General features: G+C 35.6%; 2 protein-coding genes and 1 long non-coding RNA gene across 3 annotated transcripts; all 3 read left to right on the forward strand.

Annotated features, from left to right (window-relative positions):
• Positions 1-5320: 5320 nt before the first annotated feature.
• LOC131032199 (uncharacterized) lies at positions 5321-12530 on the forward strand. The gene is made up of 4 exons (XR_009359484.1): positions 5321-5510; positions 6001-6088; positions 8213-8297; positions 12281-12530. It is a non-coding gene; the product is annotated as an uncharacterized LOC131032199 (long non-coding RNA).
• A 194-nt stretch (positions 12531-12724) lies between these two features.
• Positions 12725-14685, forward strand: LOC131032157 (replication protein A 70 kDa DNA-binding subunit A-like). The gene is made up of 3 exons (XM_057963088.2): positions 12725-12748; positions 12797-13074; positions 13176-14685. Exons 1-3 carry the CDS (start codon positions 12725-12727, stop codon positions 14683-14685), a joined length of 1812 nt encoding a protein of 603 aa, XP_057819071.2.
• A 2576-nt stretch (positions 14686-17261) lies between these two features.
• On the forward strand, positions 17262-21854 carry LOC131055896 (uncharacterized). Its single transcript, XM_059214586.1, has one exon. It carries the CDS (start codon positions 17262-17264, stop codon positions 21852-21854), a length of 4593 nt encoding a protein of 1530 aa, XP_059070569.1.
• Positions 21855-22034: the final 180 nt, after the last annotated feature.

The raw sequence follows: 22034 nt of genomic DNA on the forward strand, positions 1-22034 counted from the left end.
TATCATCTCCCTTTATGTGTGGAGGCCTGAATGATTGCAATCATCTTCTATACAAGATCTCATTTTTCTTATACTCCATATCTAGCTCTTGTGGATCAATGACCCAATCTGTGTTAGGTTTGAACATGAACACTTCATTGATAACATCTCTGGCGATCATTGTTAACCTATCACCTTCACTCGACACAATCTCTCTAGTATCAAGCTTGTAATTTGCAGCAATCAATTCAGTATTCACACAGACATTTGGCACCACAAGTTTTTCTAGATTGCAATTCCATATGTTGGACACTGGAACCCTCTTCTTCTTGTTGTAGCCTCTCCTCCAGAGACTTAAACCTAATGGTGGAATCATTGAATCTGTGATTCTAGCAGAGTAATCAATGATGAATTCATCTGGTTGGGACCCAGGCTTGGATCTCTTTTGTGTCTCCGATGATCTAGGGAATTGTGGAATTATTTCTTTAGAGAAATTTCTCTTCTCCAAATTAGAAGACTTTTTTCATTCCTAGGGTTAGGGTTATACAAACTAATAGAAATGAGAAGCTTATATAATTTGGCTCCAATTAAATCATACAACATTCAAACAACAATGAGAAATCTAGAATTATGTAGAGGAGGTCAAAAGCTAGCATGAGTGAAATGAAATTAAAAACAACAGTCGCTTCTTAGAAACCCTAATTAAGATAGCAAAAAGCACAAAACAATTTTTAAAATATGCAGAGTACTGTAAATACAAATCAGAGGGAGATCGGTGTTAATATAGTAGATAAATTCATATCATAATGGGCAAAATGGATTCTTTAATTGTGGGCATGTATGCAAGTGCGATGGTGGGAGGTAATGGTTGTAATTCATATTTGAACATTGGGGCACATAGTAGATTTAATATGTTTAATTCACCATTACCTCTTAAGCCTCCTCGGCAATGTTGGAATTGTGGAGCTATCTTGGTCGTGCACCTTTTCCCAATTGTGCAATCGCACGACAATCTCAGTCGTAGATCTCCTATGAAAGTGTCTCCCTTTCTCACACTTAGAAAACAAGGGCATAGGTCCCATGCTATTATTGCATGGCTTAGCTATCCATATGCTCTTGTCTTATTAGACAAGATATTTACCATTAGCCTTCACGGGTCCCACATGCCACATATGCATTGGCATTCCAGAATTAGACTTTGGATGCATCTTTGATTAGTAGTGCAATCACACAATCACTTATGGTCATTGATCTGTGCAAAACTATTTGCTTAGTAAATTGCAAAGGATGCAACCATGTCAGGCCCACCTTTCCACCATGTCAAACTGCCCTCCATGTGACACTTGCTGATTGGTCCACATATATGCACAACAAGCTTGAGCGGGTCCCATCTACCACATAAGCGGTAGGGTTGTGGAGTTAACATTTGTTATCCCATTAATCTAATCGCGCAACTATGCACAAACACTAGTTGTGGATCTAATCAAAGATGAAGGATAGTTAAACAAAAAAGGAAAGAGAGGGGAACTAGGTGGCCAACACAAAGGGTCAGTCATAGGATAACATAATGGACCTCAATGGACAGCTTAGGACACCAAAAACTGGTTGTCGGGGTCACCGCTGAAATAGATCAAAAAGAGAATGCAGTGTGGCTAGGACCTGGGGTTAAGGGTTTTAATACTAAACATTTTAAAACATAGAACATAAACCCTATACCATATGGAAAAAAATTCAAAAATGTCCCAACACTAAGGTCTGCCTTCAACTCTGATTTAGATCTAAGGACCTTTCTAAAATTAAAACAGAGTTAATTCAAGCCACGACAAATTACACTATTCTTCGAAGTACAAACAAAGTAAATCAGAAAGCTTGAATATATTTGGGATTAAAAATTATACAATATTTATTATGAAATCATTGTATGAGCTTCTATAGAATGCTCCACTCCCCATCTGATGGAATTCCAAATTGTTCTAGCATAAAGTAAGTGACTTGCAAATTTGTCAGCAATTCATAATTGGAAGTGGAAGTTGACATCAATGTTTTATCCAAAGTTGTATTCAAGGTTATCAATAGTTTGGCGATGGCAAGAAAGTTATCCTCATTTGTGTCCTTAGGAAACAGGTCCACACCAAGCTTCATTTTCTCCTCCGTCTTAATTTTGAAAGAAGCATCTCCAATGTATGATGTGTTGTATCAAAACTCATCGGCAAACTAAGTTATGTCAATCTCTGCACCTTTCCATGCAGCTTCTTCATCTTTTTTGTTGTCTTATCCAAACATTCTTGTGATTCCTATAGTTTCTTACATTTTTTAAAGGCAGATGAGGCCTTTACTGATGCATCAATATAGTCATGAATTCCCTTGGATCCCAAATATTTGTCATTGCATTTGTAGACTATTTGCAAAATTTGATTTGCAATTTTCTCTCTTGAAATCAGCTTTTTGTTCTAAGCAATGTATTCATTCAACTTCACATAATGTACACTGAGATTTCCAATCAATTCAAACAACTAACACAATTGGTCATCCTTCCGCATTATTTTCTCCCAAATCTTTTGTTTTATAAACCTCATTGTTTGTTTCCAAGATCCACTCAATTTGTCTTTGAGAGAGTTAATAGCATTGTATGGTTTTTGCAGCTCTTGAGTCAATCTTTCATTGTTTTTATTTATTCCTCTACTTTTTCTTCCCACCAATTTTCTCTTTCCTTCTCTCTATTCAATTGATCTTGTAATTTTTTTGGTGAGGCCGCTCCAGATTTTTGTAGAATTGTACTGAAGAGGCCCTTTCACTTTTAATTTTTTTCATGCTTTCAGCTAAGTTTTTCTTCAGTTCATTCAATTTCATGCTTGACTATTTGTTCTCTGCACTTGTAGATGTAGAGGCATAATTTTTTATCCTTTTCTATAATTCACTTCTATTGTTCTTTTCAACTTTCATCTTTGCTTTCTCATTTTCTAAGTCTCTCTATAACTTTTGTATTTGTCTCTCCAACTTATTTCTCTCTCTCTCTTTCTTGAGCAATGATGTGTGTACGCTACTTCATTGGTCTTTCTTGACACATTAATTTTGTCCACATTCTTAACTCCTGAAAAATCCATTTGGATGGTGCTAACATGAAATTGGGAGGGATCAATCTGATTCTCTGGTTTATTTTGATTTGGAATTGGGGGCATAACAACCATGTACTTCATCATTTCTTTATTTGGGTCATATGTGGGATATACCCTCTTCATTGTTGGTTTTGGTTGTTCCCCTACAACTGTAGTAGTTGCAACCTTCATCATTAGCTTCCTTTTTTCTTTATTTTTTTCTTCTCTCTCTCTAAATTGATCAATGAAATTATTTTAATTAAAATCTAGGGTTGTTGATGCAATTAAATGTTTGAATGGTGAAATATCACTTGCAGTGATGTAGGCACCTTCGCCTATGCATGTGGCTCTAACTGATTCATTGTGAGGTCTAACAAAAGATGCGAAACCCATTCCTAATCATGTCCCACTCTGAATTACAGTTGGGGTTATCAGACTCATTTGACGACCAGGTGCTTGCTCTAGAGCTGGAAACAATACCTTCATGGTGGAACTTGGTGTAGTTGGACATGTACTAATACTCGTCATTCTTGTCATAAGCTTTTGCTTCTTCAGCATGCCTTGATCACTGCGATTTTGTATATTATCTTCTAGTGTTGGCCTCTTCTGAGTGTCTTTTTGTCCTTGCACTTGTTGGCCACAACTAGTACTAGTACCCATACCATCCCCACCAGTGGCAGTAGCACTTGAGTCTCCACCATGTTCTAGTTGTAATTGAATATAAGTGTCGGTATTTGAAGCTGTATGCGGGAAAAGTGGGTGAATAAAACTTAATATGTGAAAATTTAGTTAAATCCTAGTCCACACACACACACAGGACTTCTTGATGCAAGCTATGGAGTAATAACGTATTACTCAGCTTCCCAAGGAGGGTCCCATGGTTCTCTATCTCACAATGTCCCTCAAACCAATGTTTTTGCTCTCAGATCACTGAGCAAAATGGTTTAGGGATGGCAAATGCAAGAGCAAGGGATGCACTGATAGTTTTTAGGATGAGATGTATTAAGCTATGTATGATCTTAGAAATGCAATAAACTATATGATAAGATGACAAGATTAGTATGAATACTATCCTAACATACTATATTTAATCTATGATTGAGCTAAAATGATAAAGAAATTATTCTAAACATGCATATTTAGTCTAATTCCTGATCTAGAAGAGGCTAAATGATGAGCATATATGAAATGAAAGCTTGAAAAAATTTGAGAATAAGTGTAATGCTTCAAATTTGAAAGATGATTATTAAAAATGGAGGAATGAGAGCTCTATTTATAGCACAAACAGGGCAATAGATGGTCAAGATTGAATGGTTTAATCAAGGGTTGAGTTTGAAAGTTGGGGATCCATGTGCACAATTGGCACCAATGAAATGGTGACAAGTGTCAACATAGGGTTGGGTTGAAAGAAGGGGTTGGAGGCATTGAATGCCTAAGAAGACCTCATGGTTATCTAGAGGCTAAGGGTCAAGTCTAAGTTAGGATTACCCACTGGATTAGGAGTTAATCCAAGGATAAACCTTTGTGCAAATGATTAAGAGATAATCATGGTCAAAGCATTAAAGGCCTGATGAGACCTTTGGGTTGGGTAGAGGTTGAGTCAAAACAAATGTTTTAACCATGTAGGAGGGTTTGAGTTAACCATTAATGGTTATTGGAGACTTTGGGGATTAAGTGGTTGAAGGTTGGAAGCCTTCAATGGTCTTCAAAGACTTTGAGCCATTTAGTGGTTGAAGGTTGAAAACCTTTAATGGTTATCAAAGACTTTGAGGTTTTGAGAAGTGACTTCCCTTTGCTTAGGGATGTGACAAAGTTTAGAGGAGGGGTTAGGTTAATTAGAAGCGATTAGAAGATTCTAGAAGGGATTAGAAAGGGGTTTGGGATTTTGCAAGTGGATGGAGGGATAATAGGATTTAATTGAAATAATTTAATTCAATTTGGTTGCAATTTGGGGAAATTAAATAAATTAGATTTATTCAATTTTAGGATAACTATTTAATTAAGCCGATAGGCTTTTTGTATGGGGGTTTCCTTGCCGGGAAAGTGTCAGCCATCCGGAAAAGGCATCGGGAAAAAAGGCGGAAAGTTGCCACTTGCTTGTTAAGCCGATATTTATTTGACCGGACACACATTCATAATTGCCATTTATTACTGGCAGTTGGAAACATTACTTCGCATGTTGCAAACTCGAAGGGTTTATTTCGTCGGGCATCAACTGGGGAATGGCATTTATTTCACGTGTTGTCTTCGTAACACCTGTACACTGCAGGTGCAGGCCAGTTCATCATTTGCTGATGTAACAATTAAGAAGCACGGAGTAGGGATTTAGCTCGTATTGTTTTTTGTTTAGCTCAATTTGAAGCAAGCCCTTGCATGGTGTTCTCACAGCATACATTTCTTCGAAAAGCTCAAACAGATTGAAGAAGGTACATACAGGTAACTTAAAATTTTTATTCTCCCTTCATACCCAATTGAGTGGAATTCTGTATTTGTTTATTTTATTATTCAAACTTGTAATTAGATTTTTAGTTTCTTCAACCTTTCATGGATGGAGCCCTACTTCTGTTACAAAATTCATTTTGTGGTCTATCAATAATTATGGGATTCAAGTGGTAATGTTCCCTTCATTCGCAAGTAAGTTTTTGTTTGTCTTCCTGCATTTCATCAACGAAACCCTGTAGTTACGGTTTTTACTTTCCATGATTAAAGGCGCAGTGTTGTCTCAGAATTCGTTTTGTAGATTTATAACAATTAGGAAAATAAATTGTAATGTTTCCCCTCATACGCAGGTAACTAGAATCTGTTTTTTTAATGCATTTTGTCTGCGAAACCCTGCAACTAGAATCAGGATAAAACATTGAGCACATTAGATGTTGTTGTATTGTCTTAACTTTCTTCTTCTGTTTGTGTTTGCTGGCATCAGTAGGCTCAAGCCCTTTACCAGACTCTATACGTCGCCAGCTTCATCGACAACTACCGACAGGAGCTCGCTAGATACCCTGCTTTGACTACAGGTTAGGTTCATTGTTTGTCTGATATCATTGCCAGAGCTTTATTTCCTGCAAATCTACAAGTTTGATTATAATATGTGTGCATTTATATTCAACTTTGAGTCCGAATTCTGAGTTATGTTGAATCTATAATCCGCCCAATTCGTTCATGTTAGACTTTGTTGTGCAGAAATCTTTCTACTCCAAGATTTAGAAACAGACTATATATATTGTGATCCTTGTCTTCTACAATTTCGGCATTTGGATCCTTGGTTTGAAAATTTATTTAAAGCATGAAATCTTTAGAGGGTGACTTATTTTTAATTCAGGTTTGAGTGGATTCAAAGAGCCGGAGAATTCTTTCCTCGCCACATAAAGTTGGAATAGTTCTATGATTTACAGCAGATTCTGTGGCTCTTCCAGTACATAACATGTCTTATGGAGATCTGAATATGGGGTTTTGCCATAGTTTTAGGTTTATGTTTATTCCATTCAATTAGATTTTAATACCAGACAAGTTTTCTGTGGATTTGAATTTTGGGTTTTACCGTAACTTATGTTTATTGTTTGCCTGATATCATTGCCAGAGCTTAATTTCCTGCAAATCTACAAGTTTGATTATAATATGTGTGCATTTATATTCAATTTTGAGTCCGAATTCTGAGTTATGTTGAATCTATAATCCGCCCAATTCGTTCATGTTAGACTTTGTTGTGCAGAAATCTTTCTAGTCCAAGATTTAGAAACAGAGTATATATATTGTGATCCTTGTCTTCTACAATTTCGGCATTTGGATCCTTAGTTTGAAAATTTGTTTAAAGCACGAAATCTTTAGAGGGTGACTTATTTTTAATTGAGGTTTGAGTGGATTCAAAGAGCCGGAGAATTCTTTCCTCGCCACATAAAGTTGGAATAGTTCTATGATTTACAGCAGATTCTGTGGCTCTTCCAGTACATAACATGTCTTATGGAGATCTGAATATGGGGTTTTGCCATAGTTTTAGGTTTATGTTTATTCCATTCAATTAGCTTTTAATACCAGACAAGTTTTCTGTGGATTTGAATTTTGGGTTTTACCGTAACTTATGTTTTATTTTTTTATATCATACCATTCAAGTAGGCTTTCAATGCTAAACATCTGTTATGATAATTTGAATTTGGGGCTTTGCTACAATTTTGCATTTAGTTTTCATCAGCTCAAGTATCAATATCTAACATGCCTTTAGGATTTGAATTTTGGGCTTTGCTATACTTTTGCATTCAGCTTCATTCCAGTCAATTGAGCTTTACAATATCACACATGTCTTCCACAGATTTGAATTTTGCGGTTTTCTATAATTTTTCATTTAAGTTAATTCCATTCAACTAGGTTTTCTGTAACCACTATAGATAGACTTTCAACATAACCGACAAGTGATCTCCCACCAAGGATCTCATATGCACAACAATAGAAGAATTTAATCAAGAATACTATATTTCTTCTATATATAAAGATTCTATTTTAATTCATCAATGCAATACTGTGCTTATCAGCAGTGTTGTTTGACAAAGCAAGCTAATGTAGTTGTGAAGTACAACAGATGTAATGCAATTGATTTTGAATTGTGATTATCAACAGTATTGTTTGTAGAAGCAAGCTAATGTCTACATTTTAGCATTATTTCATATTGTAAACAAATCACAAGTTGTTTGGATAGTAGAATAGTGACAATGTAGAGTTTGAACTATAGATCATGGAAGAGCCAAATGAAGAAATTCATAAAACTAAAAATAGTCATAGAGCTAAACTTATGAAATCAAAGGACTGATCTAATAGAGATAGAAAAAGAAATAGAAACAAGAAAATCGGTCACCATACCTACCAATGTCATACAAAATGTGTTAGAAAAGACGAGGCACATGAACTATTTGTTGAATGCCATAAGATTTTCTCATCGATTTTTAACAATAAAAAAAAAAAAAATAACTAGCATTTACTGTTTATTCATTATATTTTTGCTGGCATTCTATAAATTTATTGTTAAAAATTAGCTGATAAATCCTTCCAAAAAATTAAAAGAATTTCTTTGTGTTTTATTCATTACACAACATTCAAAAAACAAATGGTGTGCCTTGTCTCTACTAACACAGTTTGTATAATGTGTGTAGGTGCACAACAAGTACAAGCAATATACAATATTACTAGGATTCATGCTTGAGGAAATACTTTTTGAACACATATCTTTGGCTATAGGTATGGTCGCTGCTTTTCTTTTTCCTATTCCTTCATTAACCTCTAGAACAATGCAAAAAATAATTTTAAGCACCCATTGAGGTGCACTTTCTATTCTTATCTCCAATTTTCGCTAACTAGAGAGACGTCAAAGCTATAAACAGTTGGTGCTTTTATTTCTACATAATCCGAATGTTGGTTATCCCATTCTTCATTATAGACTCTTAAAGATTCTAGTTGCACATGGAAAGCTGGTTGTCCCAACATCTGCATAACTAGTTTGTATTTAGTAGCCAGAACGGATAAACAAGTAGTCTTAAGAAGTCCACTGGAAACCAATCTCCCTGAGAACATTTCGATCTATATACAAAAAATCAACCTTAGAAAATGTATTTTCTATGTTCAAGGTTGAAATCATTCCAATTTTCCAAAGTAGTCTCTTTCCAGTTTCTGATATATTTTTAATTTGAAAACTGCAAATACACATTGAAAATTGCCATACCCATGTTGTATTGCTCGCCCAAGTTTCTAACTCAATATAATTGAACAGTTTTTGCAATGGATCTTATCATAAATTAACATGGACTTGATTTCACTATGATTTATTCAAGTCCAAAACTTTTAATTACTCAACCATTGAGTTTTCCTATATCAGTAAATGATATAGTACACAGTGCAAGACTGGCAAGCCGAAGTCATAAAGTTTACTGATGTAGTGCACAGTGCAAGACTGGCAAACCAAAGCCATAAAGTTAAAAACAAGATCTGGACTCTTAGAAACTTGGACCTAATACCATGCACCTCTGACAGTCAATCAATTTAGTTAAGGTGTGGAAACATAAATTTATATTTCATTTCTTTGCCATATAGATGACTCAAATAATTTTATAGGAATTATGTGCAACCACCTTCCTTCTCTTGTTGAAAGATTTGCCTGGGAGGTGCAGCATGAGAATCTCCAAACACAACTCCACAAGTCATGACAGATCCAGATATTGATTCAAGAACAACTTTTCAATCAACTCCATCCTCTTCTTCGAATATGAAAATTACTACCACCAAGAAGGTAATTTAATTCACTCAAATAAGAAAATGGCATCCAAGCATCATCTATTGCCGCCTCGCTTGTAAAATCTAATACTGCAACCCAAGAAAATAAGAAGAGTAAATGACAGATTTTTAATTGTTAGTCAAGAACTTTTGTTTACAACTTCGAATAATATAATGCAACGATTACTATATAAATTGACCTCAGAAGCTACTCTCAGCTTAAATGAATAAAATTTACAATTATGAATGTGTATGTGTGAGCATACCTTAAATAGCTACACATTTTAAGTTTTGGGATTTATTTTTCATGAGCACCATGAAAAATATAACAAGCCAATTAAAAGGCAAAAAATTTACCTTCAATTTGCACAAACTAATAGGGAAGAGCTGAACCAAAAACATAATAATATCAATCTATCAAGCTTTGAATTATACACAATGTTTCTAAATTAATTTATTCAACCTAAATGCATGGTACCTATTAGAATGCCTAGCTTTATGATTCCATATACTAAAGAATTTGTAAGCTGTTTTAAGAGTGGGGCAAACAATGAACAGTTTCAAGAATAAGTGATGCTACAGGTAAAGCTAAAAGTTTAGAAACCTAAAAATGGTATGGCGTCAAAACTACCTCTGAAAATAGCCAATGCTTAAAGATGAAGAGATCAATGCTTTTGGAGGGAAGAAAACATATCTGGTAATACAGATGATAGAACATAGTTAAATTTAGAGATATTTGTCAAACTCAAAGACATCCAAATATAATTGTTTTCCCCACACATATTTACAGGATTCGCTGAATCAAAAGCACACTTAAGACATTGGTGTGGGGCTTAAATCGCTGAGTTCAAAGCTCCTTAGGACTAAAAAGAATTAGTAACTTCAAGATTGGTCTGGCGGTTGCACATGGCGGGCTACAGATTTCCAGATCTGGTGACTACAAACCCTAAAGTGCAATACGTCTGATAATTACTACTACATAATTTAAGTGTTTCAGATTCAGGAAAAAGCAAAATAAAAATGCAAACGAGCGAATTAAACCGATGTTTTTGGGTTTTCTTTAGGTTTGCTGCAATTTCACCCACTGATACGACATGGGTTTTAACCATAGCAAGCAAAATGGCATTGTGCAGTTATCTTCTCTTCTATAAACTGCAACAAAATAACCAACAGGGATGTAACCCAATGTTATTAACAAGTTTTAATACAGGGTCTCCATGAAGGCAACAGACTTCCATGAACTATTCTATCACCCAAAAAATTAATATACTCTACTGTGATAATAAAATCTGTATGGTTCTGTTTAACATCACTGTATAAGAGGCAAATTTAAAACATGCATGTTTAGTAAGTTTTTGAAGTTGCATAGCTTGCAGATACCTTTGTTCTTACGATTTTATCGATGGCTAAATCCGCCACTATTGCCCTGTCATTTAACTTCTATGCCAATTTTCTCATAGTTTGATTATTATTTTATTTTGTTTGACGATGGTTATCTTGATACTTATGACTGTTAAGCTCACTAAATTTTAGAGAAACAACCAGTACCACAGAACTTAAACATGATAATGGGTCACTAAAATGGTAAGATGACATCATATTTCAATTCTTCTACATTGTTTTGACATAAGCTTTTTAATGGTTATTCAAGTCGGTTACGCCCCTCTCAACTAAAAAAGTAAAGCTTGTGAGAAACCAATCTGATAAAACATCCAATGCAGAGTCAATTCATTGTTTGTGAAACCCAAAGCTCATACACAATCTTTTTTGAAATATTTGTGTACCTTTTTTTTGCAAATTCATAGTCTACATTGAGGTGGTGTATACATTTCTTACCTTACAATGTAACGGCTATTAGAAAGTGCCCTTAAGAGTGATATCTCCCTTAGTGTGCTGACAGAAACTCCCTCATCATTATTCTCGATCTTGAGCTTCTTAAGCGCAAAAAACTGACCTGTGTTAATGTCCTTCGCTTTGTATACCTTACCATAAGTTCCTTCTCCAATTGCTCAATCTTCTCCAAGTTCTCGTAAACTTCCATTTTCTTTTCCTTCTTAGAAATGGCCATAACTCCGAAGATTGCAGGTTTTAAATTGTGAAAATCTGCTTAAGGTAAAGCATGAAGGAATATTTCTATAGAAGAAGAATGGACAAGGAATTAAGAGTTTTAGGATTTGCCACTTAGACCTCTGTAGTGTTGAACCGTATGTCTTCCAGTGAAGAAAAAATACAGAATATCAAAAGACGCACTTATTGACCATTTAATTTTAAATTCGGACAGCATTGCATGTCTTAAGATTTGTGAATTAATTATACCCATCGATCGCTACGAAACTGGCCCTCCAACTAAATACTCTGAACATCGTACATTTAGGAAGCTATGAAATCAATTTAACTTTGTTCGCATTTAATGTACAGCCTTAAATAGCTCGCAACACCAAATACAAAATTCATTCTATTTCATTAATTTCATCTAATGTAGCTTATCACGTCGGAATATAATTGTTTTTTTTCACGCATATTTAGAGAATTCATCGAATCAAAAAACACACTTGAGACAAATATGCTATACTAATGTGTCATAAATAGATCACGAAATAACCAACACGGATGTAGTCAACTAAACCTAAATATTGAACATTTGTGCATATATAAGTAATTAGAAATTTACTGGAGTCTAAAAAGCATTTATTGTATCTATGCAGCACTTGTTTTATCACTGATTAGAGCGTTTTCTATTTTTCCTTTCACTAAAACTCTTTGAAAGCAGACAAACCTATTCCAAGTATTCTTGATAAGTGCTTGTCTTCAAACTATACATATACATTGCTGATTGTAACTTTGAAATTTCATTGCGATCTCATTGGACTGAAGATTTTCTCTTGATCCCAAGTACAATATGAGTTGTGCTTACCGTTAAAATATATTCGATTGTTTTAATTGTTGTGACATAGACTCACTATTTCACCGTTCAAAACCCCATTCCTCATCTCTCAAACACAGTGGCCACCATGTCATCTCCGATGGCCTCTCCTGCTGCCTCGCAACAACCTTCTACAGAAACTTCGGTGAGCTTGTTTATACATTTGTTTTCTCTTATTCATCTTATTTACAAAGATTATATCTCTATTTGTTCTTTAGTTTTCCGTAGACTTCTCATCCATCAATGCAAGTGCATATACCAACATGTCTCGCTGCTTGAACTATTTTTTTGCATCTATTTACGTATTTATATATATAAATAGATTGAAACAGATGTTCTCTACATTGTCCTTGTGCATTTGTATGCTCCAATACATCAATCTATAATCTGTCCATGCACACAAAAAAAAACCTGTAAACAAAAACACACATAGCTAGTAATACAAATTGGAAGCTTAAACAAAAAAAGGGCTGTCATGCCCATGCCAATGCGTATGAATGTACATGACCTTGTGTATCTATTTGGTTGTCTTCTATTATCCTTGTAGGAAGTGGAACAACATCTACAATTGACCCCACATGCACTGCTCTGCATCAACGCTGGGGATGATGTCCCCTCTCCACTGCTTCAGCTTTTGTCTTTTGAAAAATTGATAGACGATGAAAATGACAATGCCCGATATAAGGTTGTTTTGTCTGATGCCACACACATGCAATTGGCGATCCTCCCACCTAAGTATAGTGGTTTGCTGCTTTCAGAGACATTAAAGATTGGCACTATCCTATCATTGACAGCCTATGCTTGTAGAAATGTTTGGAACTCAAGGTATGGCCCTCTATATGTTATGTTGGTTTCTTCTTGCCTTTTCAAATCCCCCTTTCCACACTATCCAGATTATTCAACCTCTTATTTTGCTCATTTTACAGGACTATAATAATATTCAGCCTTGCTGTCAAATTTACCAATTCTCCATTGCTTGGGAAACCTAGATATCTGTTTAAAGAGCAAGAACAACAAATGTTGGGTCGAGACACACCTGCCACAACTAAACGATCCCTTAAATTTGGAATTCACCTCCCACCTGTGCAGCACGAACCTTCTGTTAATATCAGCCCGATTAAAGCCTTGAACCCCTTCCAAAATAAATGGACAATAAAGGGGCGTGTGACAAACAAGAGGAAGATGCATCAATACAGTACACCAAAGTCCACTGGCCAAGTATTTAGCTTTGACATGATAGATAGTGAAGGTACTGAAATTAGGATAACTTGCTTTGGCGATGTAGCAGAAATGCATTATCATAGGGTTGAACCAGGAACATATTATACTGTGTCAAAAGGTTGCGTTAAAGAAGCTAACACTAAATGGAATAAGCTTAACAGCCATCTTGAGATAACTTTGGACAACAATTCAATATTGAAGCGTTGTGATGATGTTGTTGAATGTGAAGCAAATAATTCTCAATTCACACCAATCAATGAAATTACATACTGCACCAACAACACTTTAGTTGATGTTATTGGTATTGTAGTTGCTGTTGGAGAACCCTCATTAATTCGCAGGAAGGATGGAAGCGAAGTAACAAAGAGAATTGTAAAAATAAATGATGCCTCAGCTTTTACTATCGATGTTAACTTATGGGGAGAAACATGGCAAGGGCTAGGTGAAGATTTGAAGAGCATGCACACAACCCAAACAGCTGTTGTCCTTGCAGTCAGAAATGCTCGTGTTGGTTATTTCAATGGAAAGGTGGTCAACACAACCACAGCAACAACCCTAAATATAAACCCTTCTATACCTGAAACAGAGACACTTATGTCAAGAGGAAAGATTTCAGATGCCCTTTTACCGCTAACATGTGTTGCTGGCCAGCTTAACTCACAATACAGTAGGATGACAATCACAGTTGTTTTAGAGCGTACAAGTGTTCTCTCTGAAACAGTTGAAAGTACTATTAGGGCTGTTGTGAGAATCATTAAAACTGATTCTTTTTGCTATCCAGCCTGCCCTTTGAAATTTAATGGAAAAGAATGTAAAAAGAAATGCACCCAGCAAAGTGATAATCAATGGTTTTGTTCAAGATGTCAAACTGCTGTGCCAGAATGCAATTACAAATACTTATTGCAGATGAAGCTCCAAGATCATACAGGGGCTCTTTGGGCTACTGCCTTTGATGAGGTTGGCACAAATATACTGCAAATATCTGCCAAGGAGCTTTACATGCTGCAGTACGATTTGACTACACAAAAAACGCCTCAGTCCATTATCAAGCATGTCCTTTTGTCTTCCTTTGTTTTCACACTCTCTATTACAACAGACATGTACAATTCAGAACCCAGGCTCAAAGCAACGATAACCAAAGTTGCCAGGATTGATTACCAGGCTGAAAATGCTCTTTTGCTTGCAGAGATTGCTCAGATGACTACAACTGCATAGTTCCAAACCAATTGGATAGTGATGCTTTCCACGTGCCTTTTGATCTTCATACAATATATAGCTTGTTCCTAGTTTTTAGTGGTCATTGACAAACAGAACTAAATTATCAGTCGTTGTCTATATCGACACTATCTAAAGTGTTTTTTGGGCTGCCTAGGACTTTTGGTTTTTGACATTGCTTTTGTTCTGTCATGCTACCAATCATACAAAAAAAAATCAAATGCAGTTTCCCTTCTTTCCAGCTTATTATCTTAGATCCTTTTGTACCTTTTTATGTTATGTAATTATTGAACAACCATGTTTTCCAAAAACACTTATTTTTTATAACTATATTTATACTATGCTGTACAAATATGATAAGAAACAAACCATACAGATTACACATTGACGCAAACATTAAAACAAGAACCAATAGCTCCAACCTATGTTGTTTTAACACATTTCCTGATCTCAAAATCATGATTTCTATATTGTACTATTTCACCACGCTTTCCCTGCCCATTTCAAATTATAATCTGCAATGTCAATATCTTGTACAATGTTGTTTTATGTTTATTGTTATTATATATTCAAAGCATTTTGTTGACCTGTCTCTTTCTTTTATTGTAATATTTTGAATCCTTTTAGATACGTTTTGATACTTGGTCCAGACACACTTATGCATCTCATTAATGTTGAACTGTAAATTAAAATGCAAGTTTTGAGCTTCCAACAGCTTTCGTATTCTTCTTTGTATTCATTCAATTTATGTAAATGTTTGTTGCCTTATATGTTCTCTCCAATATTTTACTGCCATCCATAAAGATAAATATCTCCATTTATGTATCATGATATACAAAGATACATATAGATTTCTATGTGCATTTACATATATTTCCATACACGTACATGCATACATATGGTCCTCCACAGCTGCATACTCACATACATACAACCATATATGCATCTCTATACATGTACATACAAAGGAAGGCATTCACAATAGATATATATACACATGAACAATCTTATATATCTTGAAAGTTATGTGCCTGCATACATAAGTAAATCCATCTGCAACATCTTTTTTATGTGCATGTATGCACCACTGCATAAATGATTGTATGTATGTGCTTGTGCTTCTGTATAGAAATATGTACACATGTATGTGTATATCATGAAAATTGGTATATACATTTATAAAGAAAAACCATACAAACACATTTTGACATAGCTGCAAAGTACCACACACCTATAAACATGCTCACACAAAGGAAGCCACTCACGGTGCATAGATATCAACATACACAACATTGTGTCTCTTCAAAGTTATGTACCTACATATGTAAGGAACCTTGTCTCTAGGCATATTCTTTTATGTGCATACATGTCTCAATGCATGTACAGTTATCTGTATGGTCATGTGCTTAATCTTTGTGCAAAAGTATTTAACATGTGCAATTAAAAGATTGCATCAAACAGAAGTTTCAAATGTAACTATATAGATTACAACATAGACACTATCTTTACCGGTTGTTTCTTGCACACTCAATATCTTGTACAATGTTGTTTTATGTTTATTGTTATTATATATTCAAAGCATTTTGTTGACCTGTCTCTTTCTTTTATTGTAATATTTTGAATCCTTTTAGATACGTTTTGATACTTGGTCCAGACACACTTATGCATCTCATTAATGTTGAACTGTAAATTAAAATGCAAGTTTTGAGCTTCCAACAGCTTTCGTATTCTTCTTTGTATTCATTCAATTTATGTAAATGTTTGTTGCCTTATATGTTCTCTCCAATATTTTACTGCCATCCATAAAGATAAATATCTCCATTTATGTATCATGATATACAAAGATACATATAGATTTCTATGTGCATTTACATATATTTCCATACACGTACATGCATACATATGGTCCTCCACAGCTGCATACTCACATACATACAACCATATATGCATCTCTATACATGTACATACAAAGGAAGGCATTCAGAACAGATATATATACACATGAACAATCTTATATATCTTGAAAGTTATGTGCCTGCATACATAAGTAAATCCATCTGCAACATCTTTTTTATGTGCATGTATGCACCACTGCATAAATGATTGTATGTATGTGCTTGTGCTTCTGTATAGAAATATGTACACATGTATGTGTATATCATGAAAATTGGTATATACATTTATAAAGAAAAACCATACAAACACATTTTGACATAGCTGCAAATTACCACACACCTATAAACATGCTCACACAAAGGAAGCCACTCACGGTGCATAGATATCAACATACACAACATTGTGTCTCTTCAAAGTTATGTACCTACATATGTAAGGAACCTTGTCTCTAGGCATATTCTTTTATGTGCATACATGTCTCAATGCATGTACAGTTATCTATATGGTCATGTGCTTAATCTTTGTGCAAAAGTATTTAACATGTGCAATTAAAAGATTGCATCAAACAGAAGTTTCAAATGTAACTATATAGATTACAACATAGACACTATCTTTACCGGTTGTTTCTTGCACACTCAACATCTTATATGTTGCGTTCATTTAAATTCTCTTAAATATTAATGCAGCACACACCACAAGGATGCAATCTTAGGAAAGCAAAAAAAAGAGAACAGAATTGTCGCTATTATGCACAACATAGAGAACAAATCTCTAAAAAGCGTCGCCTGGAGCGAATGAAACACAAAATGCTCTTGCCTACACCTCCACCATGCAACACCCCACAGATGATCAATTCAGATTCGCCTATTTTGAATCAAAGCCTTCCTTTCTCATCTGGCCAGACCAGTATTGTATCAGAGCAAATACAACAACCTTCATTGCATAGTAGCAAGCTACAACAAAAACATGTAACACAAAACAGGCAACCTCTATACCATCAGACAATTTTGCAGCCTACAACAACACAACAATGCACAACAAATTGTTTCTCTTCTGTGCAGTACATTCAAGCATTGCAAGCCTTCCGCCATCACATTGATTCGCTGTCCATGCTTCAAACATGTAGTATTTGTAAGGAAAGATATATTGGAATGCTACTATGCAGGAACCAACAACCCATTATTTGTTCAAGATGCTTTTCTGAAAATGGTGTTCATCGTTTCTCCTTGGCAAATAACTTAGACCCAGGCGAGCAACCTGTTGTGTTAAAAAAACTTACACAAGTAGAAGAGATGCTTATAGCTAGGGTTGCTCCTGTTTTGCAAGTCAGGCATGGAAAAGGTGGCCAATACAAATATTCTGGTCACACAATAAGTTTTCCCCAAGATATTTCAGAAATTGCAAAGCTTTTGCCACGAAGACTAAAAGACCTTGAAGTTCTTATTGTCCATCGAAGTAATATACAAGGCACAAAATATGATTGTTATGTGAATAAATTCCATGTTATGGATGCATTGAGCTATAAAATACAACATGACCAGTACTATAATGATGTTGTCATAGACTTTGATGCTGTCAACCTGCTTCCTAATACTACAACAGATATATCAAATATGTTACGCTCTTTAGAAGAGCATACTGATGTAACAGGTATTCCACCAACAGAAGACCTTCAAGACAATTGCAATGAATATGATGCAAATATGTCATCATCTTTTGTTCCAAAACTGCCTCCTCCACCCCGCGAACTAGATACAGTTAAGAGAACCTTGCAGTTAGATGTTGATACTAATAATAATATCCCTTGGCCTGAAATAAACTTGTCTCCGATAAATGAATATAATACAATAGGCTTGTTAAGCATGGCATTCCCAACCCTTTTCCCATCTGGAGTTGCACTTCCACTACAGCCACGTATCAAGCATGTTTATTTACATGAATATGCTCTCCACTTACTTAGATATGCTGATCAAAGATTTGGGCAGCATGTTAGATTCCGGTATTATATTTACAATCTAATTATGAGACATCGTTCGCAACAATCTGCAGCTATCTTCATTAAAACTAATTTGGGAGAGTCTATCCCAACCACTATCGAAGCACTCCATGGACGATTGCAAAACACTCCTGATGATCAGCTGCCTAGCCAATTGTTGCGCTTTGGCGCAACTCTTCGAGGCACCCGTGCATATTGGCGTAAATCTAGAAAAGAGCTTACTGCAATGATCTCCCAATTGGGGCCCCCAACACTGTTCTTTACATTAAGTTCAGCTGATACCAAATGGCCTGATTTGCATAGGCTTTTCTCTGAAAATGATGGCCAAACCGCACAGTTTACAAGAAAACAACTTACAGACCATGTGATCTGCAATCCACATATAACAGCATTATACCTTCACAACAGATTTACAATATTTCGTGAAGAAATTATTCAAAAGTTGTTCCAAGCAAAGGATCATTGGTATAGGTATGAATGGCAACATCGAGGCTCAGGCCATATTCATGGCTTCTTATGGCTCCCTGGAGCACCAAATATGGAGACCATTAATTGGACAGATGATAATGAGGTGCAAATGGCAAAAACTTTCTTCGACCAATATGTTTCTGCTTGGAACCCTCGCATTGCAGCAGACCGCATGAATGCAATGCACTACACTGCAATGGATGACCCTTGCCTAGCTGATACAAAAAAAATCTTCACCATGGATGCTGCATTGGATTATGAAGCATTGCTTAATACTTTACAGAGACACACAAAATGTACAGAACAAACATGCCTCAAGAAAAAAGGTCCCACATTTGAATGTCGTTACAAAGCTCCATGGGTTCAACAAGAGATGTCTACATTGACAGTTGACAATGACAACAACCCATGCTATAAACCTGCAAGGAATGATGATCGTTTAAATATTCATAATCCTTGGATGCTTTCACTATGGAGAGCTAATATCGATTGTCAACCAGTCACTTCAAAAAAAGCTGTCCTCCAATACATTTCAAAGTATGCTTCAAAATCAGAAAACAAATCGCAATCCTATATTGAAATGCTGAAAACAATACTAAATACAAGTAAATCTGAAGATAGCATTTTATTAACATATCAGAAATTTATGATGGGCATAGTAGTAGACCGTGATATCAGTGCACAAGAAACTTGCCATATGTTACAGAAATTGCCTCTTCTAAGTTGTAGCCGACAATTTGTCTCTCTAAATGTTGGCAGAAAAATACTGCACCGTGTCATAAAATCAGATAATGGAGCTGACCTTTCCACAACTTATATCCATGCTTATATGCAGCGCCCTTTTGAATTAAATGCAACAAATTTGCTACAATCAGCACAAGGGTTTTCCTATAATTCTCAACGCAAAAAAACAAAATGGCACATCAGGGATAAAAAAGCAATTGTGACTGTATATCCTCAGTTTACAGAGCCTCCAAATGAAGATACCAATCAGTTTGAGATTTTTTGTTTGTCTGAATTGCTGCTATACAAACCATTCCGTGACATCCCAACTGAAATAGGAGCTTCAAAGGAACAAATTATAAAAGTTTGGAAAAACTTTAAAAAGACAAATTACAACCGTTTGGGAAATCAACAAATTATAGATGATTGCACCCTTCCAAACGAAGATGACAGTGACAATAATGGTTCCCAACATCAAGATGATACAAATCTGTACGAGTGGGAGCAGCTCTCACAAATGGGAGCTTCAAATAACTTTGTCCAGAATGATCTGCAAATGCTAGGCCGTCGTGATTACGATATTAGCCACTTTTGGGGAGCAACTGTTGTGGTTGATCAACTAGACTCCACTGCCCTTCAGTTCATAGCTACAAGCAAGCTAAAATCCCAACACACTAGCATGCAAATCTCCAGCCAAGACACAAAAAAAAACCAGCTATCGCCTCAGCAAAAAGTTGCGCTCAACATCATTCTACAACATCATAATAATCAATCTGCAACAACACCTTTACGAATGATTGTTCAAGGCACTGCTGGCACTGGTAAATCATTTTTAATAGATTGTATTAGAAAAGAATTAAACATATCTCCACCTATGACGGCAAACCCATTGCTTGTTTTAGCACCAACAGGAGTTGCTGCATTTAATATACAAGCGACAACAATCCATGCAGGGTTGCGCATACCTATAAGAGAAATGCATCCTTTGACAGGGCAATCATTAATGACATTGCAAGAGCAATTGAAACATATCAAATATATTCTGATAGACGAAATGAGCTTTTTGGGCCCGAAACTACTACTTAAGATAGATAACCGTTTACGCCAAGCATTCCCTAACAAACAACATGACAACTTTGGTGGCGCGTCCATGATTCTTGTTGGTGATCTTGCTCAGCTTCCCCCTGTTATGGATAAACCTATATATGCTTCACACTCTACAGCCCTCAGTTTATGGCATTCTTTTACTATTGTCATAACATTGGACACTATTTTCCGCCAGCAAGGTGCATCTATAAGACAACAACAATTCAGAGCACTTCTTCACAACTTAAGAAACGCTCAAGCACTCCAACATGATTGGCAGTTTCTAATGTGCCAGACAAATGCAACATTAACTATTCAACAAAAGAAAGATTTCAACTCTTCAATCCACTTGTTTGCAACAAATGAATCTGCACGCTTGCATAACAGGAAAATGCTCAAAGAATTAAATTTGCCTGTCGCTCTAAGTTTAGCTAAAATTGCTAAGCAAACAAATACTGAATATGACACCAATGAACAGCTACCATTGGAAGTATTACTTTCTATTGATCAGCAAGTCATGTTAATAGCTAACTTGTGGATCAAAGTTGGCCTTGTTAATGGTGCTATTGGTCTCATAAAACAAATTGTATATGAAAACAATACAAAACCACCAGACTTGCCAAAATATGTGGTTGTCCACTTCAATGATTATAATGGACCTCCATGGGATATAGCACATCCAAAAGATATACCCATTTTGCCAATAACGCGAGGTAGGCGTACGCAAGTGCCTTTAACAATGTCTTGGGCCATCACTATTCACAAATCCCAAGGTCTTACATTAGATACAGCTACCATTGACATAGGTAATACTGAAAAGCAAGGCCTCACATTCACAGTTATTTCCAGAGTGAAGACAATTGATGGAATACGGATCGAACCACCATTCTCTTTTGAAAGGTTTTCCAAACTGCAAAATAATCCTTATACAACCATTAGAAAGAAAGAAGAAACTCGTTTGCAGCTACTCTCTGCGCAAACAGATATCTATTCACCTTAAAAACTTTTGCTCCAAAACCATCTTTCTTACATTCCACTACTTTCAACAAGGTAATTACAATTTTACATTGTCATACCTCTACACAACATGCACTTTCTTGATCGTCCCTCATACTAACTCTTTTTCCCTCGCTGTTCATTTTAGATTGCATTCATTCTAAGACATCCTCCATGCTACATT

Source organism: Cryptomeria japonica, chromosome 11 (genome assembly GCF_030272615.1).
Source record: "Cryptomeria japonica chromosome 11, Sugi_1.0, whole genome shotgun sequence".
Taxonomy (NCBI): domain Eukaryota; kingdom Viridiplantae; phylum Streptophyta; class Pinopsida; order Cupressales; family Cupressaceae; genus Cryptomeria; species Cryptomeria japonica.